General features: G+C 47.3%; 1 protein-coding gene across 3 annotated transcripts in view; it reads right to left on the bottom strand.

Annotated features, from left to right (window-relative positions):
• IGSF3 (immunoglobulin superfamily member 3) overlaps positions 1-24,242 on the bottom strand; it is a 132,051-nt gene that overhangs the window by 43,082 nt on the left and 64,727 nt on the right. For 2 of the 3 annotated variants that reach the window (XM_040230952.1, XM_040230950.1), the window contains exons 3-8: positions 22,604-22,981; positions 19,733-20,143; positions 14,415-14,804; positions 12,947-13,006; positions 9,810-10,211; positions 3,986-4,390 (exon numbers count right to left, since the gene is read on the bottom strand). In XM_040230952.1, the coding sequence (XP_040086886.1) occupies positions 3,986-4,390; positions 9,810-10,211; positions 12,947-13,006; positions 14,415-14,804; positions 19,733-20,143; positions 22,604-22,981 (2,046 nt within the window). The remainder of the gene's footprint in view (positions 1-3,985; positions 4,391-9,809; positions 10,212-12,946; positions 13,007-14,414; positions 14,805-19,732; positions 20,144-22,603; positions 22,982-24,242) is intronic. The other variant, XM_040230953.1, reaches the window with a different exon arrangement.

The following is a 24,242-nucleotide window of genomic DNA, read 5'->3' as shown; positions in this document are numbered from 1 at the left end:
TTAGGGCCATCTGGTGGCAGAAGTGAGAAGAAACAGAGGTGTTCAAGGAGGCACAATTTAAACTCCTTCACCATTAGCAAACTGTGTCTGGAGGAACCTCTACAGAGACTTTGTGATTCCAATTTAAGAAAACAAATTTAACAGTCTGCTAAAGGGGTTCAGGGATGGTAAACCTGAGAGAGAGGGTGGATTAAATCAAAGTATATGTTACCAAAGAAGATTCCTGAGGCGGGGGTGCGGGGGGAATACCGTAATAAAATTAAATTAAGAGCCTGGGCTCTGGAGCCAGCCTGCCTGTCTGGATTTGAATCTTGCCTCTGCCGCGCATTATGGATCGCTGGGTAGTTTATTTACCCTCTGTGTCAGTGTCCTCACCTACAAAATGGGTGAAAGCAGCACCCCCTCGTGCAACTGCATGGACTAAGAATGAAGAGTATTATTGTATATAAAGCATTCAGGGTGGTGATGGGCACGCCAGAAATGCTCAATAGAGATCAGCTGATATCACTACTGCAGTTACTTCTTGCGCCACCAGGGCTGAAACACCTCCACACAGCACTCTACAAAGAGAAACTGCGTCTGTAAATGAGATTAACTGAATGCAGAAAGGATTTGGGGCGGGGGGGCAGGGTTGGGAGGGGGTGTGCTATGCAGCATGCAGGATCGTAGTTCCTTGATCAGGAACGGAACCTGTGGAAGCACAGGCTCCACAGCAGAAGCACAGAATTTTAGCCACTGGACCACCAGGGGAGTCCAAGGAAGAATAATTCCTGATACGGTCTAAAAAAGGCCAAAGTCTCCCTTTCATTCACCCCAACTGCTTTTGAATGACATTCATACCTGGATTCCCACCCCTATTTCCCACTGTTTTTGGACTCTGGCGAGTCTTGATCTCTCGGAGCCTCAGATATTCCATTTATAAAACAGGCAAGCAGTACTTTCTTCTCAAGGCTGCAGGAAAGGTGACTGAGGGCCATCTACGCCAAGTGTCCAATACATGCTCTGACTCGTGATCAGCCCTCTGGAATTTCTCCACTCCTACTTCCCCAAATAAAAGCTCTAGTAACAACCAGGGTGTGCGAGGAAAAGAGTAAAAATGAACACAAAGCCCTTTGGAAAATATTAAGTGCTAAGTGCATAAATATTTGATAAGGAGCGATCAGAACACTTAAGGGGGATGCACTCTCTCTGGTGCCGCAGTCCCTCCTGGGAGCTGCACACGCTCAGCCTCAGCTCCCACCTTGCTCTCTGCGGCCCCCAGAGGGCCAGCCAAGTGCATTACCATGCACCTCTGAGCAGAGGCCAAGCACCCGGCACTTGCTCCCAAGTCTCTCATGCCAGTCGCTGCTTGTTCTCGCTTCATGGTGAAATCATAAACAAACTGACTCAGTGTAAGCCATGTGAGAGTTGAACATATAGCCCTCAGAGCAGATCCTGGGTCCCCTAACTCTTCAGGGGGCAATAAAATGATATAATGGAAAATGGAGGTATGTGGATATCAGAGCAACCTAGGCTCCTTGTTCCAATCTGTTTTCCATCTGACAAGCAAACTGTCCCTATCAAGGCTCCTAAACACTGGGAGCCTGGGTTTCCTCATTAGCAAAATGGGCATAGTCATCTATATTATTTCATTGCTAGATGAATAGGAAAAGAAAACAGAGGTACTAAGCACAAAGCCTGGCACCCAAGAGGAATTTAGTACATTTCTGTCCCCTTTCCCCTTTAGCTGTTATTGTTTCAGTTGCTAAGCCATGTCTGACTCTTTGCAACCCCAGGGACTATAGCCCACCAGGCTCCTCTGTCCATGGGATTCTCCAGGCAAGAATACTGGAGTGGGTAGCCATTTCCTTCTCCAGGCATCTTCCCGACCCAGGGATTGAACCCATATCTCTTGCATCCCAGGTGGATTCTTATCACTGAGCTACCTGAGAAGCCCTACTTCCCCTTTAGTAGCACAGAATTAATCCAAATCCAAATAACTAGAATCTTCAATGAACAAATTCTTTTTTCTTTCCTTAAGTAAATTCCATCTTAGCTTCTAAGTAATAAGACAAACAAGCAAATATTAGGAATTTATTTGAAAAGGCAGCACCAGTCAAGGTCCTAGGGTCAGTACTTCCTCTGCCTTCTATAGCTGGAACCACGTAATGGGCACTGAGGGGGTTCACAATCTGACCGTGAGGACAGAGGAGACCACAAAGGATGCAATTACTCAGAGAAGCAGACAAGCGGGTCCCTCAGCATCTTCTGCAACAAGGGTTCACACAAAACAGGGTCTCTGCTTAACCCCCCATTAACCTACAAATCCACTTCAGCAGAACAGCCTCTTCCCTGGCATCTTGTTGTCCAAGTTTCAGCTCTAATTGGCCAGGGAGCCATCCCATCACTTATCCAAGTCATTCATTCCAAACAGGATCCTGCTATGGGGCTAGAAGAGGTGAAGGATAAGCCCAGATGTTGCTACTTTGTAACCTCGCATTGCTGAAAATAACAAACACTGTGATCATTTGCAGTGGTGGAGCAGACCAGGTTTGGGCGCACACCATGGCTGTGAGCAATCAGAAACACCCTTTTTGCATGGTGTTCAAACCGTCTTTGCAAAGCCGGTGAGGTATCTCTGCAAAGTCTTTGCAAAGATCCCACCCTTCACTGCATGGCTGCTGGTGCTCTCCTGCTCAGGGCCAGGCTCCACCCTCTGCCTGCCACCAACCTAAATGGAGACAGGTACAGACACAGAGAAAGAGCAGCACAAACTTACCCTCTCATTAGAGGAAGAGCCTGATTAAGGTGAGAGTGTTTGCACACTGCCCCCTGACTAAGGCTCCCCAGATGAGTGTTTCCTTACAACCTGATGCAAGAGAGATCCCACCTGCCCGGGAGAGGGGAGCTCTCAAGTGCTCAAATCCAGGGCAGGAGGGCAGGGCCTGGGTCAGGCAAACAGTGTAGGGGAAATGATTCAAACATGGCTCCATTCACCAGCTACATGACCCTGGGCTGATCACTTGACCTTTCCTGGGGTTGTTGTGAAATTTTCATAAAATAATCCCAAGCACCCAGTGCAAAGCAAACATTCAGTAAGAGCCTGTATTCTCCCTTTCGCCTCTGAGGTTCCTGTCTGCAAACTGGGGACAATGGGTACCGTGTTCACATCACTGTTGCAAGGATCATAGGAGACGACATTAAGAGACAGAGCTTTCCACAAACAGTCAAGTTGGCCTGCATACCCCACGGCTATCAACATCGTCTCACATACACACAAACACATACTCATACAAGCGACTGGGAAAGCGTTCTGGATTAAAGGAATCTAAAGAGACATGACAACTAAATACGATTGTGACCCGTGACTCAATGAGGGTTTGGAAGGAGAAAACACTATAAGAGGCATTTTCAGGACAACTGGCAAAATGCTAGTATTGTCCTATAATCGTGTTAAATTCCCAGAGTCTGACAATGCTGTTGTGGTTCTAGAGTGTGTGTGTGCGCTCAGTCATGTCTGGCTCTTCACTACCACATGGAATTCTCTGGGCAAGGACACTGGAGTGGGTTGCCATTTCCTGCTCCATGGGATCTTCCTGACCCAGGGATCGAACCCACGTCTCCTACATTGGCAGGCAGATTCTTTACCACTGAACCACCTGGGAAGCCCGCTATTATGGTTGGGTTGGACCCAGTCCTGATCTTCAGAGACCCACACTGAACTATTTAGGAGGAAGTGTCCTGATGTTGGCAACTTAACTCTTAAATGACTCAAAATTGACAAAACCTGACACACAGAGGGAGAAACAAACATGGTAAGATGTGAACAACTGGTCATCACAGAAAGGGAATACGAATCTTGTAGCTTCCTGCACATGTGAAATTTCTCAGACTAGAAAGCTGGGAAATAAAAGCAGCTCGTCCAAGGGCTCAGCACTCGACTCGTCCTGCCTCCCTGCATCTCAAAAGCTGGAAGAGGCACGTGGGACCCACCCGGGACCCTCACCTGGCTGCAGCACCCGGATCTCCAGCAAGTTGGAGGTCCTCTCGGCCAGCCGCATCCAGCTGTTGTTGTAGTTCCTCCGCCACAGCTCCGCCACACACTGGTACTTGCCCGCCTCCGTGTCGCTGGCTCGGCTAATGCTCAGCCGGACGTTGTTGCTGGATTCCGCCTTCTCGATGGCCGTCCGGGTCCGGAAGCTGGAAGATCTGTCCCCCCACTGGACTCCTCCATCCCGGGTGAAGGTCACCAGATCGTGGAACTCGTTGGTGCCCACCGGCTGGAACCACCACGTCACTGACACAGGGACCCGGGAGAGATAATGGGGTTTGATGATGCACTGCAGGTCGAAGGACTCGTTGTAGGTTACCCCCGGCGTGCGGGAGATGGCAGTGACTGAGAAGCCTGTTTCTGGAGAGAGAGCAGAGAGAGGTAGATAGACACATCTATCTGCATGGAGACAGACACTTGGCTTCCTCAGGGCAGTGGGACGCAGTGACAGCTCCCGGCAAAAGCTAACAGAACAAAGGTTCACACACACAGGGCTTTTATTTTTTTTTTAATTAGAGGCTATATACTTTATAATATTGTAGTGGTTTTTGCCCTAGATGTCCATCGGCGGACGAATGGATAAGAAAGTTGTGCTATATATATACGATGGAATATTACTCAGCTATTAAAAAGAATGGATTTGAATCAGTTCTAATGAGGTGGATGAAACTGCAGCCTATTATACAGAGTGAAGTAAGTCAGAAAGAAAAACACCAATACAGTATATTAACGCATATATATGGAATTTAGAAGGATGGTAACGATGATCCTGTATGCGAGACAGCAAAAGAGACACAGATGTAAAGAACACGGGGCTCTTTTGATGCTCAGGCCAGTATTACTTCTGCTAGCGTGTTGACACACAAACCCAACAATTCACAGGACCTCACAGAAAGAGGCTGGCGGTGATTCTCCTTAAGCAGCACTAGCAAACCCTTCCCAATGAAACACTCAGTTGGATTTGTCGCGTCGATGCCCAACCCACCCCTGAACAGCAGAGACTGAGTGCATGGAGGCGGGACCATCCCTAGACAGCTTGGATTCCATGCTGAAATAGGAGAAAGAAGCCCAGTGCCGACTGCCTTCATGCCCGGCCCATCAGTGTGCTTGTGGTGGAGAAGCAGGAGGCAGGTGGGGCAGGTGCCCATGCTCCCAGGGCAGGGCAGCTCGGGCTGGCGCCCCAGTCTGACCTTCATCTCCTCATGGAATCCAGGGAAAAGAGGCAGCAAAGGACCCACAGCAGGAAGGACTGATCTTCAGAACAGGGGACCTTGGGCAAAGTGGGGCCCTGCAGGTGTGCTAGGCTGAGTCTCTCCATATTCCAGCATCCCTAACCCAAAATACTGACTCCTCAGGATGGGTGATTAGAGTCCTGTCAGCCCTGACAGTATGATGGACCATTAACACATTGGTTATGATCCTAAAACTGAGAGCAGCCAGAATTTCCTGAGCACTATCTATGTGCCCTATCTAACATTGTACAGGAGACAGGGATCAAGACCATCCCCATGGAAAAGAAATGCAAAAAAGCAAAATGGCTGTCTGAGGAGGCCTTACAAATAGCTATGAAAAGAAGAGAAGTGAAAAGCAAAGGAGAAAAGGAAAGATATAAGCATCTGAATGCAGAGTTCCAAAGAATAGCAAGGAGAAATAAGAAAGCCTTCCTCAGCGATCAGTGCAAAGAAATAAAGGAAAACAACAGAATGGGAAAGACTAGAGATCTCTCCAAGAAAATTAGAGATACCAAGGGAACATTTCATGCAAAGATGGGCTCGATAAAGGACAGAAATGGTATGGACCTAACAGAAGCAGAAGATATTAAGAAGAGGTGGCAAGAATATACAGAAAACTGTACAAAAAAGATCTTCACGACCAAGATAATCACGATGGTGTGATCACTCATCTAGAGCCAGACATCCTGGAATGTGAAGTCAAGTGGGCCTTAGAAACCATCACTACAAACAAAGCTAGTGGAGGTGATGGAATTCCAGTTGAGCTATTTCAAATCCTGAAAGATGATGCTGTGAAAGTGCTGCACTCAATATGCCAGCAAATTTGGAAAACTCAGCAGTGGCCACAGGACTGGAAAAGGTCAGTTTTCATCCCAATCCCAAAGAAAGGCAATGTCAAAGAATGCTCACACTACCGCACAACTGCACTCATCTCACATGCTAGTAAAGTAATGCTCAAAATTCTTCAAGCCAGGCTTCAGCAATACGTGAACTGTGAACTTCCAGATGTTCAAGCTGGTTTTAGAAAAGGCAGAGGAACCAGAGATCAAATTGCCAACATCTGCTGTAACATGGAAAAAGCAAGAGAGTTTCAGAAAAACATCTATTTCTGCTTTACTGACTATGCCAAAGCCTTTGACTGTGTAGATTACAATAAACTGTGGAAAATTCTGAAAAAGATGGGAATACCAGACCATCTGACCTGTCTCTTGAGAAACCTGTATGCAGGTCAGGAAGCAACAGTTAGAACTGGACATGGAACAACAGACTAGTTCCAAATAGGAAAAGGAGTACGCCAAGGCTGTATATTATCAATCTGCTTATTTAACTTCTATGCAGAGTACATCATAAGAAACACTCGGCTGGAAGAAGCACAAGCTGGAATCAAGATTGCTGGGAGAAATATCAATAACCTCATATGCATATGACACCACCCTTATGGCAGAAAGTGAAAAAGAACTAAAAAGCCTCTTGATGAAAGTGGAGGAGGAGAGTGAAAAAGTTGGCTTAAGGCTCAACATTCAGAAAAGGAAGATCATGGCATCTGGTCCCATCACTTCATGGCAAATAGATGGGGAAACAGTGGAAACAGTGGCTGACTTTATATTTTTGGGCTCCAAAATCACTGCAGATGGTGACTGCAGCCATGAAATTAAAACAGACTTACTTCTTGGAAGAAAAGTTATGACCAACCTAGATAGCATATTGAAAAGCAGAGACATTGCTTTGCCAACAAAGGTCTATCTAGTCAAGGCTATGGTTTTTCCTGTGGCCACGTATGGATGTGAGAGTTGGACTGTGAAGAAAGCTGAGCATTGAAGAATTGATGCTTTTAAACTGTGGTGTTGAAAAAAATAAAATAAAATAAAATAAAAAATAAACTGTGGTGTTGGAGAACTCTTGAGAGTCCCTTGGACTGCAAGGAGATCCAACCAGTCCATCTTAAAGGAGATCAGCCCTGGGATTTCTCTGGAAGGACTGATGCTAAAACTGAAACTCCAGTACTTTGGCCACCTCATGCGAAGAGTTGACTCATTGGAAAAGACTCTGATGCTAGAAGGGATTGGAGGCAGGAGGAGAAGGGGATGACAGAGGATGAAATAGCTGGATGGCATCACCAACTCAATGGACATGGGTTTGGGTAGAGTCCTGGAGTTAGTGATGGACAGGGAGGCCTGGCGCGCTGCGATTCATGGGGTCGCAAAGAGTCGGACACAACTGAGCAACTGAACTATGTGCCAGGCATGGTGCCAACTGCTTCACTTTCACCTCACTTCACTGAATCCTCAAAACAACCTTGCAGGACAGGTGGGCTTAGCACTCTTTTCTTACAGAGAGGAAACAGAGGAGGCCCAGAGAGTGTATATAAATTGCCCACTATCAAGCTGCCAGTAAAAGGCAGTCAGACTACAAACATATATGTCACTGATTCCAGGGACCTTATTAGGTGGCTCTACTCCTGGGAAGCATAAGGCAGTAGTTAGGTTAAAGGCACAGACCCTGGAGACAGATGCCCAGCTTCGACACTTTCTACTTGTATGATGTTGAATGAGTTACTTAATCTTCTGCCTCTATTTCCCCACCTGTAAAATGGGTCTTTGTGAAGACTGAATGAGTTAGTATATGTAAAATACTTGGAATAGTACCTTCCAAGATACTATTACAGTATTACTGTATTTTGTTACATATATAGTAATACATTGTAATACTTACTGTCACATATACAGTTCACTTAAAAAAAAAAAAAGACATAAAGGAAAGTATTTAAAACTCCATTGGTAAAAGACAAGGTATGGAATGAAATCTTCTGGCAGAGTTAGGTCAGAATCCCTTGGTAAGTCCTGGCTGTGGGAACCACAGACATATAATGAATATGAAAAAATTTCAGAGGACAGGGACATCCCTGGTGGTCCACTGGTTGAGAATCAGCCTTCTAATGCAGAAGATTGGGTTTGATCCCTGGTCAGGGAACTAAGATCCCACATGCCATGGTGCAACTAAGCCTGTGCCCCAACAAAGACCCAGAAAAGCCAAAAAGTTAAAAAAAACAATATATATATATATGGTTTAAAAAAAATTCAGAGGACAACCTGATGCTATAAAATTACTTCTGCCTCTAACCACCCCTCAGACATTCCTAGCCTCACAGGAAGGAGAGACTCCCCCTGTTGGACACCCAGGACTCTCCTCATAGGTTCCTTTCCCATATGTCCACAGAGGATGCTGAGCAGAGGTTCAGCGATTGAGCTGAACAAGAAACTCAACTACTAGATGAGGTTTCCAGACACAGAAATCTGAGCTGCATGGTGAGTGCAGAAAGCAGGTCAATCTTTGGGATTAAGCTTTGGAAAGGAAAAGTAGTTCTGATCTGGGGTGGGTGGTGACACACGGCTTTGGTGAGGGCAAAACCACTTGCGGCTGCCCCTTCCAGTGGGGTGTGCCCAGAAACAGCAGCAGCCCTCCCAACGAGGAAGGTGAGTATGGTCCAGGGGTGGGATGCAAAATCGCTGAGGACAACTGATGTCACAGTCTCTTGGCAAACAGGAACACCTAACATGACAAGGTACCTTCCCAGCAAAGTAGCTGACTGGTCTTGTAAAATGTAATATACAGATTCCATTAGGCAGATAAATGTTGATGGAAGCCTCTTTAACTACCCCGTGAGAAGGAAATCTAATATACCCTGGTTTTAGCCAGGGTATCAAGGTATCTTAATTTCATGCTAGTCAGGAAATGGCTTTCTTTAGGAAGAGCTGTATGGAGGAAAAGATAAAAACATAGGCTTTGAAAAAAATTTTAAGGCAGATTGCTGGCTTCCTGAGGTCAAGACTGTGGGTCTGTCATTTAAAAGCTATAGCCCCGGGCAAATGAGTTATCCCCTCTAAGGAGTCTCCTTGTAAAATGACAGTGTTTACTTGTAGGCTAGGTGAGGATTCTAAGGGACAATTAAACTTAAGTATTTACACTCAGCCAGGAAGGGTAGTAAATGCTAAATAAATGATGAAAGGTTTTGTCCTACCCTTCTCTGCCAGGCCCTAAACTGCCAGGAGGGCTGAGGCCCTGCTTCCATTCTTCCAGGTTAGTTTTAGCAGCAGTCTTTGTTCCTCTATCTGGGACCACTCAGGCCAGAATCCTTACAACTTCATTCCTACCACCCAGACCCAGGAGTAGTAACAATGCCCGGCTGTGACCCGTCCCCTGGGCCCACCATGCTGAACCACTGTTGGTTCCCTGAACCCCATCCATACTTCATCAATGCTTTCTTCAATCAAAACCTTCTGAAGGTGCCGTCCATTTCCCATATGCTTCCCTGGTGGCTCAGATGATAAAAAGAGTCCACCTGCAGTGCAGGAGACCCAGGTTCGATCCCTGGGTTGAGAAAATCCCCTGGAGAAGGAAACGGCAACCCATTCCAGTATCCCATGGCAGGCTGTAGTCTATGGGGTCGCAAAGAGTCAGACACAACTGAGTGACTTTTTCTCGTCAGTGTCTTGATACGGGAGCATCTCCCACAACGGTCCCACCAAAAGACAGCAGAGCTTACTTACCGAGAGCGGTGATGGAGACGAGAGTGCTGGCCCGGCGCTCCCCCACGATCTGCCACTCGTTGTCCACGGCCCGCACCCATTCAGTCACGTGGCATTCGTACTGGCCCTCGTCTTCCTTCCTGGTGTTGAAGATGCTCAGGCTGAACGAGTTGGGCTGCACCTGCTCCATCTGGACGCCCCCAAAGCTGCTGCGCTCCCAGTAGGATGTGCCGGGCCCCACAGTGCCGTCTCGGTCCAGCCACATGATGTTGCTACGGCGGTTCTGCCGGTCCACCAGCTGCCAGATGACAGAGAAGCGGCTGGGTGGCCGGCCCGTCGTCCGGATGTTGCAGGTAAGGTGCAGATTGTCGCCCTCCAGGATGACGCTGGCGTTGCTGGCCACATCCACAAAGATGCTGCTCTCTGGGGAGAGGGGGAGAAAGTGCCACGCTGGGGCTTTCTGGGCTCCACTGTGCCCTCCCCACAGACGTCACAGGAGAAGGGGTACGAATGTCACTCTATTCAGGTACAGGGGACCTGGGAGGATGCAAACCCTCTAATGCTTGCTGCCATGAGCCCTGGCTGGCTCTGGGCTTTGCTGCCTGGGATTTTAGATCTGATAACCTAGGAGGGCCTTTGCTGGGTGCAAAGATAACATGTGGGACATTGAGGGCCTAAGACCTGAGACTGAATCAGAACCTAAGAAATATGTCATCAAACATTACCCTTAGGGCATAACACAATTCATCAGGTACAGTCAGCCCTCCATATCCATAGGTTCCACATAAATGGATTCAACCAACTGTGGATAGAAAAGATTCACACACAAAAAAAAAATTCCAGAAAGTTCCAAAAAACAAAACTTGAATTTTGGCAAATTGGCAACTCTACATAGCATTTACATTGTATTAGGTATAAAAAGTCTAGAGATGATGAGTGTAGGTTATATGTAAATCCCAAAAGCCACTTTGTATAAGGGACTTAAGCATTCTCAGATTTGGGGTGGTCTTGGAACCAATCCCCCTCAGAGTCTGATGGATGACTGGAATGTGTTCAGCAGGGTTAAGAATTTTTGACTTGGATTTTCAGTGAGTTAAACAGCTTGAAAATTCCACGGCACCTCATCTTCCCATCATTTAGGGCTATAGCAGGCAAATGAAAGCTGAGCATTCGTATATGCCATTTGAGTCTTTCAGGGCAATATTAGGAAGCAGGAGAAAAAAAGTGACAGGATGTATTCGGAGGACAACACATGCTTTCTTCCTTGGTTGTGGGCAATAATGCAGCAGCGATGGCCTCATTTCACAGAGCGAGTGGTGAGCACCCTTTCAGGCTTTCATCCACAAAGAGGAACAGACCAAAGGCAGTGGCTCGCCTTCCCGGGGCCATCCACCTCGCCCAGGGGTTCTGCCGCTCTCAACCCTGACTTTCTGCCAATCAAACTCCGGGATAAGGATTCTACTCCCTTTATTCCTGTGCTATTCACTTAGCTATCTGACCTCCTCCAATGGAATTATTTAAGCTCTACATGCCTTCTTCAATGGGCTAGGTGGGGGGAGTGTTATTTATATTGTGAATTTTTTAAAGATTAGAAAGTAAATAAGCCAATGTCTATAAATCACCTAATACATAGGTTTTCAAAAACTGGTCATCATGATAATTAATTTTACTATTCCCATTAACTATTTGTTTTTCATAAAGACTTTGGGTATTTTAATCTATCTTAATTATGCATACATTATTTTGTATAATTATCTATAGAGATCAAAAAGCAAGGCATAAAAAAACAGAAAGCACCAGATTAATTCAGCTCCAATTTTCTGGGCACCATCCACATGAAATATATACAACAATTTTGAATCAATCAATCAATCTAATCCCAGATCAAGGGGCACACCCAATTACTGAGGGGAAAGGCATATCCATGACCATGCAGTTGGAGTCAATCTTAGCCCTGTGTTTTCCCCACAGGCAGAAAGAGGCAAAGATAAGCACTGAGCCCGGGCATGGAGCTCTTGCTATAGTGAACGTGTCGGCCACCCATTCTGGATAAGCTTGTTTCACGTGAAAAATAGACAGAGTGGGGAATAGGAATTTTCCCAGGAGCCACACCAAGATGATTCATGGTGATGACAGATCTCCTGAGTAGCTACGTCTACAGCACTCATGTCTAAAAACTAGGATCTGGAGGCAGACAGACCAGGTTCCAGGCCCCAGTCTACTGCCCCCTAACCCTGCAGTCTTGGGGCTCTTACTTAATCTACACAAGCTTTCATTTCTCATGTGCAAAATGGAAGTACTAATAGTCCTACTTCTAAAGGTCATGACACTGAGTGTATCAGATCGGATAATTATTTTTCATCATTGTTAATAGTAACAATATTCCTCTTTAGATTAAAGACTCATTAATGACTCACTTCCAGTGCTATCAATTCAAAGCGAGAAATTAAAGAAGGGCAACTTTGGCATCAATGGGAAAAAAAAGTCTCCTCTTGCCTTAAGCAGAAGAATGACTTACAGGGCATCACTCCCACCCCCTACTATCACCCTAATGGGCTCTTCTATAAGCCCTGGCTCATTTGTTACGAGGGCTGCTGTTTGAGAATCTGCTATTTGAGCAAGCCTGAAAAAACCAAGCAGTTAGATGTGAAACTACAAGGAAAAAAAAAAAACATTCTGCAGCCCAGGCAAAAGCAAATACAGACACAAAGCTAACTGCCCATTAAGACTATTTACAAGTGTTTCCAGGCTTGAGAAAATGGCAGCCAGCAATTTAAAACTCTCTGGATTAAATGAAAACCAGGACAGAACTAATGAGAATCTAAGTGCATGGTCACAGTGAAATTCCAAATCAGGAGACTGATGGTGGAGCACAGGCTAAGCGCAGAGCAGTCGATCTGGAGTTAGAAGCAGGTATTTCTAACGCGATGCAAGCTTGACCACTAAACGGAACCGGCTTAGCCACTTCCCTGTATGGTGCCCTGGTCTCTTTGTTCAGAGGATGGACAGACTACTACTGGATTGGAGGGCTGGGAGTGGAGGAGGAGATGAGATGCGCAGAAGCAGTTTGGGCTCTTGGGAGATAAAGCGCCATTAAAATCCAAGTCTTTACTATCACCATTACCGATGTGATCCACTGTGTTCTTTGGTAGACTTACCCACGTGGCCTTGGGGCAGGATCTGGTGGTGCTGGGGAACTCTAACTACCCAGTTATCTGCTGGAAAAGCAATATAGCAGGCCACAGATCATCAAACAAGTTCTTGGAAGGGGGATAGGGGAAATCGCTTAGTACAAAAAACAGAGGAAGGACGCAGTGTGGCTGTCCTTCACTGGATCCTTAGAGAACAATGAGGAATTAGTTGCAGATTTAAAAGTAGAGAGTCCGTGGTTAGGGCAAGCAGATTTAAAAGTAGAGAGTCCGTGGTTAAGGCAAGCACAGACCGACAGGAAAATAGTAAAGAAGGGGCATCCAATTCAACAAATTCCATTCTACAAATATTCAGCAAGCATCTACCCTATGCAAAGCACCATGCTAAGCATTGCAGGGGCAATAAGAAAGAAAAGAATTTCAAGACAATGAGATGTGTGTCAGAGAGCAGTTAAAAAAAAAAAAAGCACAAAAGAAAGCCATCCTGTTGGTGAGGAAAGAAAAAAAAAGAGCGGCAAGACCCCTGTTGTCTGTTTTTTTTCTTCACACTTTAAACTGTATTAAAAATGTCAAAGTGTAAATAAAAATGTAAAGGGAATCATTACAGGCCTAAGAGAAAGAACAGTTTGAGCAGTGGAGAAAAAGGTTAAAGGTTAGTTTAAAAACTTCACCATCTTGTTTAAAATCAGAGCATTCTAAGGTTTCTCTTTTTACTAAAAATGAAACTATGAGAGAAATGAGATATTAATAAGGACATGCTGATACTATGAATGATTAAACCCAAGATAAGCAAACACAGGCAGTCCTCTAATCCCCCAGTCCTGACCGATACCCACCCAGACAATGCCAGCTACAAGCAGGCAGGGAGCCCACCTAAGCAACCCTGGAAATGATCTAAGCTTTAAAAGCCTATGCTCCAGGATGATGTGAGAGGTCCCATCCACTGACTTTTAAAAACCCACTTCCAGAAGGGAAGAGACAATTAGGGAAATGCCAATCCCTACACCCTCAAACCCAGAAAGCAAATCTTTCCTAATAATGCTCTTCAGGATTTAAAATCCTCCCATAAAAGACCAACCCTCTTAAGTGAGGTTTCAAGACAGGCACCCACCCATTTCTTCCGGGATTTAATTCCCACATGGGAGTGAACAGCTGTGCTGGGAGTCCTGGTTGGTCTCCAAGCTGAGCTGGCACTGTTGGCATTTTTACAGAGCTGCTAGCATTCGGATCTGCCAGGCCCCTCACCAGCCTGCAAACACACACCTGATGCTCTGCCTACTAGAGGGGGGAGGGGGCAGGGTGCTAAGTGTGGGCAGGTGAGCTGGAGAAAGGAGGGAGGTTTTCTCTGCCAGCTGCTGGAACCTGCCCTGCCCTCCCCACAGCTCTTGTCTTCTCCCCAGACTCCCCTGAGATGACGCTAGCTCTAGGACCAGGCCAGTGGGAGGAGGGAAAGGAAGCGGTCCCTCCCTATACTTACTGATGGGGAGGACAATGATGGGTGTGTTCTTGGGACGCTTGCTCTCCTTGTCGATGAATTCCCCGGTTACTGTTTTCTCCCTCTCCGTCACACGACAGTTGTATTTGCCGCTGTCCTCCTGGCGGAGGTGGTAGATCTTCAGCACGAAGACACTGTCACTCTCCTTGACCACTTGGAGCTCGCCCCTGGCCTCCCGATGGGCGAATTCACTGTTGAGGACTGGCACGGCATTGGGCCCCATGCTGGCGATGAGTGAGCTGTTGAAGGCCCAGGAGACAGCGAAGTAACGGTCAGGAATGTTCTGTGCCTCCAGGATGCATCTGAACTCCATCGGCTCTCCCACCGTGTACAGCCGCTTCTCCGTCTCCAGCCGAACGGTGAACTCTTTGTCTGAGAAAACAAATAACAAAGTGGATGCCTTCTGGGTGACCAACGGCCCCAGCGCTCCAAGCTGCATCAGCAAATTCCCACCGTCGCCACCCTCTCAACAAGCTGACTACTGGGAAGGCACTGCCACACCTGTCTTAAGAGAAAACTCTCAAATATCTCAGAGGAAACTCAAAGGTAGCCAGACCCAGAAAGTTTAAAGGTCTTGTTAATCCAAAACAAGATGACGAAGCTCTGTCTGCATCTTATAATGCCTTAGATTTCACTCCCAGAGATCAGCAAGCAATATCACTCCTAATTTCACTTGCACGGCAGACTACAAAGGTCCAACCTTGATCTATATGCCCAGAACTCCATCAAAGCATCAGGAGTACAAATATTTTCAGTAGATATTATAGACATTACCCTGCTAGACTTGTGAGACAAAATTACCCAGTGGCCCAGGTGCTGACCCCAATCTTAATAAATATTCTTTCTCTCAGTCTATTTATCTATCTGGAGAGAGAAAAAAAAATGTCTATTTTTCTCAGTCTATTTATAGAGAGAGAAAAATGTCTCCCACCCTCATGTGAATACTGGAAATAAAAATCCCTAACAAAATTGCATAGGAAAAGTGATAACTAATGTCTTTTCACTAGTCCATCATCCATTGAATCAAATCTCTAGAAAGATGGAGGGGGCAAGTACCTACTTCCGCTGACAGCCACATGACCTCTAAAATAGTCAATGAACCCAAGCACCCTTCACAGAACCAGAAGCTTAATCAGGAATGAGGGGAGGGGGCAGGGCAATGATCAAAGAAGGGCTCACTGCCACTAACTGTCCCGCACACCATGGAATGGTGTGTCTGTCAATGCCATGAGACAATTATCGTGTCTCATGGGCACTGGTGGCAGGGGACAAAGGAGTGAAGGGCTGGAGAAGCTTCTGGAAACAGAGTCACAGAGCCTTGGGTAGGGGAGGCTGTAGCTTCAACCACTGCCCAAGTCCTTCTCTTCCCAGTTCCAGCTCTGTTCCTCTAAAGAGAACACGGAAGGGAGAATCACATCACAGGGATGTTTGAATTCCTTGTAGAATCATAAGCTCCAATCTCAACTGTCTTCCTTACACTGGCATTCCCAAGTCTTTACCTCTATTATTAGGGCCTTTGCCGCATTCTTTTTTTTGGCCACCCTGTGTCGCACATGGGATCTTAGTTACCACGCTGCTGCTGCTGCTGCTGCTGCTAAGTCACTTCAGTCGTGTCCGACTCTGTGCGACCCCATAGACGGCAGCCCACCAGGCTCCCCCGTCCCTGGGATTCTCCAGGCAAGAACACTGGAGTGGGGTGCCATTTCCTTCTCCAATGCATGAAAGTGAAAAGTGAAAGGGAAGTCGCTCAGTCGTGTCTGACTCGTAGCGACCCCATGGACTGCAGCCCACCAGGTTCCTCCGTCCATGGGATTCTCCAGGCAAGAGTACTGGAGTGGGGTGCCATCGCCTTCTCTGTTAGTTACCATGACCAGGGATCAAACCCTCGCCCCCTGTGTTGGAAGCACAGTCTTAACCACTGGACTACCAGGGAAATCCCACCTTGCCTTGTTCTTATCCCCTATCCCACGCACTATTCAAGCAGATGAGAATCCCATTTCCCTAAAAACACAGGAATCACAAGAGCACCTGCTTCCACATCACCCTTCTCGTTTTGTACCCACCCATTCCTCAGGCTCTTCATCTCCTCCCTTCCCACCGGAGCCAGTGTCTTGCCCCAAATACCTATCTTCTACAGTGAATCAGCCTCTTCCTTTTATTACCCAAACTTGCTGACAAAGTTAACTAGACCCAGTGACTCTAGGGTCTCACTTCCAAAATGACACCTGTTGCCTCCGCTTCCCCTCCCAAAAGACCAACCTGAGAGATGTGGGTTTCACTCTGCCAGCCTCTGTCTAGACACACCCACCCACATGGGACTGAACCCATGTCAGCTGCCAGACACTAGCTTTCTGGTCAACCACATTGCAGTAACTTATAACTCAACGTCAGTGATTTAAACAACAACAAAAATCACCCCTTCCAAATAAATGCCACCAAAGACTTACAAACAGGTCCCCCAGACCTCAGACTTCCCAGTTCCTCAGAGTGAGGCTGGTTGCAGCAGTGGCAGTCTTCCTTAGAGTCTTTTGATCTCATGGGAATTCCCCCTCCTGACATGGTGAAGCCTTCACATTGCCAGGTTAAGATGAGATTTCTTCTTTCTGCCCAGCAATTTGCCCTTGCTCTTCCCTAATCAATTAAACCTCTGATTTATGCTTTTTCCAATCCCCTCTCCCTCCTCAGCTCACTGAAATTTTGCTTCTGACCTTCTCCCACACTTCACTGACTGAGCAAATGTCTCCAGTGACACCCTCGCCCCCCAACCCATCACAGCCGAAGGCTTCGGTTCTAGCCTCTGGACCAGCTCTCCTACTTTGTGTCCATACCACTTTCCTTCCTGCTTCTTGCCAACTGGCCTGACCATTCTGTTTCTCTGTCACTGGGACTTGCTTCCTTGACCACCTCTCACTGCCACAGTTCTCCTGGGTCCTTTCCCAATTTCATGCCACAGGCTTCTCCTGGGGCCTCATCAGTCCAGTCCCAAGTTCAACCTCAAACTGAGCTCCATGTCTGATGACATGCTGGCTGCTTCACACACAGAGCATCTCCATGAGAGTCTGCTTGCAGGATGGCCTCCAAGAACAAAAGAAAAGCTAACCAGTGCTGCCACCACGGGGAAGCAGAGGCCTTCAGGTCTGACTCGGCACATTACCTCATCCCTCCTTATCACAGTTCAAGGCATCACCCTGAGCCCCAGCCTCAGGGCTCCCAATAGCTGGGTTCCTCCTTCCCTAGTACTCTCCATTCTGCTTGCCCCTGGCACCCACCGCTCCCTTCCCAGGTCAGTGCCACTGACCCAGCTGTGGCCTCATCAGCCCTTCCCTCCCTGGTCTCCTGACTTCAGATCCAACCTGTCAGGTCAACCCTAGGTGGCCTCCATGGTTTTTCCTTTCTCAAACCCAGTCTGATTGTGCCACTGATGTGTTTACAAATCTCTAGTCCCTCCTCCAAGTGTCTACAGCAGTGGTTTTCAGACTTTGCTTAGACAGAGGAGAGGAGGGGTCTTCCTTTCCACATACAAAGTCTTTTATTGCCCAATATAGAAAACATTTGGTTGAGGCAAGGAGGGGACACTGTAGGCCTCACATGCCTTCCTTCAGCACCTCCCACCATGGTGTCTACCCACGCACACCAACACACACACACACACACAGGACACGTCCACCCACAAAGCGACTGCTCAGGCACCTCTATGGGGCTCCTACAAGTCAAAGGAGAACAGCTTGAGAGATGCTTGGACCAGAGAGTCAAAGCCAAGCTCGCATTACAACAGATGGGGCTTCAGGCCGTCTTTCCTATCTCCTATCTCTTATCTCTCACCACTCACATCTGGAACTCAGCATCTGCCTACCCTTGATTTCTCTGTGCTTGCCAAACATTACAAATAATTCTGTACCTTTATGCTTCTCCTCCTGATGCCTGCTCAAGCTTCAAGCCTCAACTCAAAGTCACCAAATGTGTTGGTTTTCCTGACTCTGCTTTAATGACCCCATCCGGGAAAACACTGTTGTCAGAAGAATTATATTCACTGTGTCCCCAGGGCACCCCATCCACCACACCATCATCACACTCGCTGCCCTCCACTCAGCCCCTGGCTTTCATATCTGCAGTTCCCTAAGGCAGGGACCAAGTGTTCTTCATCTCTGAGTCCCCGAGGCCTATCACCACACCTGCAATGCTGCAGAGACTTACTAAATGTGACTGAAATGAAGTAAGAGAAGGGCAACACTGGGGCTACAACCACTGAACCAGAACATCACTGGGACACGGAGTAAAGTCATCGACTTTTTGTTTTTTTCACCTAGTTTTCCCTTTGCTTAGTCTGGATACATTTGCTGAGCAAATTCAAAAAAAAAATCCTGATTCCAAATTGGCAAGATTAAAATAAAGAAGATTAACTGATGCAACCTAATTTAAAAGCATTAAGACTCAAAATGTGGCCCAGAGTTTTGAAGCTGCTCTTAAAACCAGCCAGGAAGGGACGGGATAAATATGAAATAAAGCGCCTTCTGTGGATTTCTTAGTACCAGAAGTTTCAGAAGCTGCTAAATACTCTGGATCCTACAGAACAGATAAAGTGCTCCCAGTCCAGGAGCCTAACCCTCCTTGTCAAGTTCTAACATCCATCAGGCAGCCAGAGAATCGCTTCTGCCCTGTTGGCTCTAGAGCTGTGCTTGACAAAGCGTAGACTGTCTACACTGGAAGTGTACTGAAAACTCACCTTCCCAGGTCCCAACCTGGAAGCCTGACTCAGGAATTTGTACTGCCCAAGCCTGGGCATCTGTGCTATTAGGTAAGTCAGAAGCACAGCCTCAGAATGACAGAACAAGTGGCAAGAGAGCTATGCAGAGACAAAGACTACCACCATTTAACTGGAGCAAATGGGGCAGGAGAGTCAAGAGACAAGTCCTGAAGAGAAGTCCCCCCCGCAGCTTGTACTTCAGGCACTCCAGCTCATCCCCCAGAAACCACACCTCTGATTGTTAGAACAATGGCAGCCCCTCATTAGAGGTGAGCGTCAATGCAAGGACCCTTGGGCACTTCCTGCATCTCCATGCCAGCACAACCATACCCTCCAACCAAAATCAGTGGACTGAGTGCCCACAGTAGCCTGCCCCCAGCCCAGCTGAAGCAGCCACCAACAGCTGTCAGCTCTAATCTGAAGCCCAGCTGGACTCAGGGGCTGGGAGAGCACAGTAAGAGAGGGTCAGGGCTTGGGGATACCTGGCCCCTAGGGACCCAGAGTACTTGCAGAGTCATCAAAGGAGTCTGCACCACCTCCCGCCAGACAGACTCACCGGTGGGCTGGACGTTGACCACGGTCCCCTCAGAACGCTTTCGGGTCATGGGGTACCACGAGCCGTCCGGGTCCTGGATCCACTCAGTGGCCTCGCAGTAGAACTCGCCCTGGTCGAAGGGCTGCAGGTGGAAGATGGTGAGGCGGAAGGTGGTGCCCCCCAGCTTGTCCAGGCGCACTTCCCCCAGGCTCTGCCTCTGCGCATAGTCGCTGCTGGACTGCAGCACAAAGTTCCGGCTCAGGGCGATGACCTCCACCGGCTTCTCGCTGCCCCGCTGCCGGAGCCAGGCCACTGACACGTGGCTGTGCTGCAGCGTCTCCATGGATGTGTCACATGTGAGCTCCAGGCGGTCCTGCTCCACTTTGTGCAAAGTCTGGGGCACAGAGGTGGCCTGCAGGGTGTCTGGGATCACTGCAACACAGGAACCGCCCCAAGCATGGTCAGTAGGCCACAGATCTTACAGTGGAGGGGCTGAGTGCCAACCCACCCAGGCTTCCACAGTTCTGTGGGGCCACGGAGGACCCTGGGCAGCACAGAAACAGAACGAGACTTCTGCCTGGGTTTGGACTGCAACTGTTTGGCACTTACACTTCCTGTCTGGTATTTCAATAACACTTGGATAAAAAGTGGGTTGGGAGCAGAGGGATAAATTGAGAATTTGGGATTAACAAAGACACACTATATATATAAAATAGAAAACAACAAGGGCTTACTGTATAGCACAGGGAACTATATTCAATATCTTATAATAACCTATAAAAGAAAGCAATTTGAAAAAGTACATATATATTTATGGGTGTGTGTGTAAGTGAATCACTCTGCTGTACACCTGAAATATTGTAAATTAGCTACACTTCAATTAAAAAATTGATAAAATAATGTTTGTAGACTTGCATTTCATTTTACACAATAAATGAACTCACTGAAAATAACATGTCAAAGAAATTTTATGTCAGGTGAAATAAGACTTTGTTGTTCAAGGTGAAATTGCTTTCAGAAACTTTAACTTGGCTACTGACTCATCTTCAAACAAAAGGAGTTCCTGGAAGTTGGGGCGTCACATTTTCTATACAACTTGCTCATTTTCTCCTTTCTAGCCACTCCACACCCATGTTCCCCCAACTCACATCAGCAATGAAGTGCTCTAGAAAAGCTATTTCTTCTTTTTCTTTAAAAAAGAAAAGGTTGTGGTAGAGAGAAACAGCAGGGTCCTCGATTTTTTAGTAAAGGTTTAACTTTCATATAACTCATGTATCAACATGTGTCCGTGGGCTGGAAGGAAGCCGTGAAATGGGGATGAGTCAGGAAAGCGATAAGATTACCTCTGTGATCACCTGGTCAGCATTTTACTCTGGAGACTAAACACCATCCTCTTCTCTGATTTGAAGGGTGGAAATTTTGATTTCCAGTTTCTATTATCTTAATTAAGCCTGGAAGTTATGACTTGGACAGAAAAACAGAATGGCCTTGATATTTCTGACCCTTCACACTGGGAAACACTGTGGCCCAGAGCCAACCACATGGAAATCTCCCTCCCGCCTCCCTCCCTCTTCCAGCTCCCTCCATCAGCTGGGGAGCACAGGGGTAAACGGAGACTGGTGCACAAAGAGCTGGCGCACAGTTCCTTACTCTGACACCAAAGGACACACAGACCTACTCCAGGTCTGAGCAGAGTCCTGCAGCCACACTTGCTTCCTGACACAGCAGCACCCCCGGTGGCTCAGAGGCGCCACCTAAAGGCCTATCATTTCCTGGAGGTTTGGCCTCTTCCTGCAGATGACACATGCTTCATCTTCCTCATCAGTTCTTCAGCTTATCAACCACAAATGTCCTTGCCTTATATTTTTATATCCCCTTTCATCAGTTAGAGAGTGTCCGTTAACCTCCTCTTTAAGTTCTTAACATCTGCATTAGATCTTCTTCAAGTTGCAGCTTCAACCTTCTATTTACAAGTGAACACACAAAACTCGCTTCACCTATGCTACCTGGTGACCTCTAAAATATTTGGGGAGCTTTGGATTCTTCTTTTAAAGTCAAATGCTATGTTATGTGCTCAGTTGCTCAGTGGTATCGGACCCTTTGCAGCCCTGCGGACTGCAGCCTGCCAGGCTCCTCTGCCAATAGAATTTTCCAGGCACAAGTACTGGAGTGTGTTGCCATTTCCTACTCCTGGGAATCTTCCCAACCCAGGGACTGAACCTACGTCTCTTGCGTCTCCTGCATTGGTAGGCGGATTCTTTACCACTAGCGCCACCTGGGAAGCCCTAAAGAGTCAAATAAAACTGTAGTATAAAAGAAGTGACTTAGTGTTATCGACTGAATGTTTGTGCTCTCCCCTGTCCCCCAAATTCCTGTGTTGAAACCCAATCCCCACTGTGTTGGTATCTGGAAATGAGGCCTTTGGGAGGTGATTAGCTCATGAGGATGAAGTTCTCATAAATGGGATTAGTGCTCCTTTAAAACAATTTTTTTGGCCGCACTGCCTGGCATGTGGCAGTTCCCCAACTAGATCCTTAGTTCCCCCAACCAAGGATCTAACCTGAATCCCCTGCATTGAAAGCATAGACTGCCAGGGAAAAAGATTCAGGGATTAGTGCCATTATAAAGGGACCCCAGACAGCTCTCTCGTTCCCTTTCTGCCATGTAAGGAGACAAGAGAAAGTTAGTACTCAGCAATCCCCATGAGGGCCCTCCTCAGAACTGACCACACTGGCACCCTGATTATCCAGACTTCCAGCCTCCAGAACAGTGAGAAAAAACTACTTATTGTTTAAGCACCCAGTCCAGTCTATGATCATTTATTTTAACAGCTCAAACTCACTACGATACTCAGGCAGAACACCAGCCACGTGAACACAGTTATCTTCTTACCCACGACGGTCGTCTTGGCGCTGTAACTCCCGAAATACCGCTCGTCGGTGCTGGGCGTGTGGCACTCGTACACCCCGGCATCCCGGGTCTGGAGATCGATGATGTGTAATAAGGCCAAGTTCCCCTGGACCCTCTCCACGTAGATCTGCCTGCTGCGGACACGTTGCGTGTAGATGGCATAGGAGAAGGTGTCGTCCATGGTGCTGATGATCTGGATCTCGCGTTCCGGGGCCTTGGGCATGTAAATGGACCACTGGAAATTCTGCTCAGAGGGCCCCTGGAAGCCACTCACATTGCACCAGATAGTGATGTGGGAGCCCTCCGTGCGGTATAAGGGTCCTTCCTGGATGCTCACTTGCCGCTGCGCTGACACGCCACCTGGGGGGGAGACACACACAACAGGCCCTCTCACTTCTCAGACTAAAATGCAAAGCAGGCAGCAATCTACAAAGGGTTTGTTATTCAAGTGACATGATAATAATATAAATAACTTAGCGGCCCTTTCTGAGGCGCTCTGTGATTTATAAATATTAATTAAAACATTCCGTGGTAAGGCACTGTACCTAATTTGCATATATGAGAATGTGATCGTGCAAGGACATGGTCCTGTTATTTATTCAATGGCTGACCCTTGGGAATTTCATTTAGTCTCTCTGTCATTTAGGCGGCAGTTTTATATCTACTTATTAGTGCTCTTTATAAAGTTTTTAATAAAATGAGCACGGAAAGTTGCATCCTTGGCACAAATTCAGAGGAGAACAAAAGCAACCACCGTGCAATCTGGCTGAAATTAAATGTTCCTTTCTTGATTGGAGAGCTGGAAGGAGGGAGTCCTGGGTCCTTTCTTTGGTTCCGCACCCTTATTTGCAAAGGTAGCTACTCCCAGGCCACCATGGACACATTCCTTACACCCTCTTGCCTCCACTCATGGAAGTAGAGCTAAGCTCCTAAAGGCTGCTGTTCATATGAACAGGAATGGGAAGGGCTGATGCAGAACCCTGCTGCCCAGATGCCCACACACCACCGATAGGGGCAACTGTCAGTGCCACCCCAAGTCAAAGAAGTTTCCAGGCTGCCCTGGAAACTGGGCTCTGGTTCACCAACAGCTGCCCCGCGTCCTGGCTGAGATCTGCTTCTCCAAGTGGCCTCTGCCTGCCTTCTCTATGCTCTTAACATGGTCTCCCCTTGCAGACTTGGGGACAAGAGAGATAGTGAGTTTGCTTTCTCATTCCACGCCAGCACAACTGACTCTGCCTGAGCCACTGAGAAGGCGGCAGGGGACATGACCCTGTGGCAGGTAAGGGTTAGTTGCAGCTCTGCTGGGAACTGGAGCTGGTGGTGCCGTCTTGGACAAGCGGCTTTTCCTTTCTGGACCTTGATCTCTTCATCCATAAGATGATTTCTAGGAAGGCTTTGGAGACTAGCATGTGTGACTAGCTTTGTCACTTATTACCTGTGACCTTGGATAAGTGACTTAACCTCTTGAAGCCTGTTTCCTCATCCATAAAATGGGGATAATCATGTGTGCCTCACAGAGTTATCAAAAAGACTGAATAAGACAAGATCTTTAGCGCCCCTAGCATAGGGCCTGGCCCATAATTAGTCCTTAAAGAAGAGCTGCTTGATCAAACCAGTCTAT

The sequence above is a fragment of the Oryx dammah genome, unplaced genomic scaffold, assembly GCF_014754425.2.
Source record: "Oryx dammah isolate SB20612 unplaced genomic scaffold, SCBI_Odam_1.1 HiC_scaffold_28, whole genome shotgun sequence".
Lineage (NCBI taxonomy): Eukaryota > Metazoa > Chordata > Mammalia > Artiodactyla > Bovidae > Oryx > Oryx dammah.
Note: the sequence above shows the minus strand (reverse complement) of the source record. Positions and strands in the feature narration are given on the sequence as shown.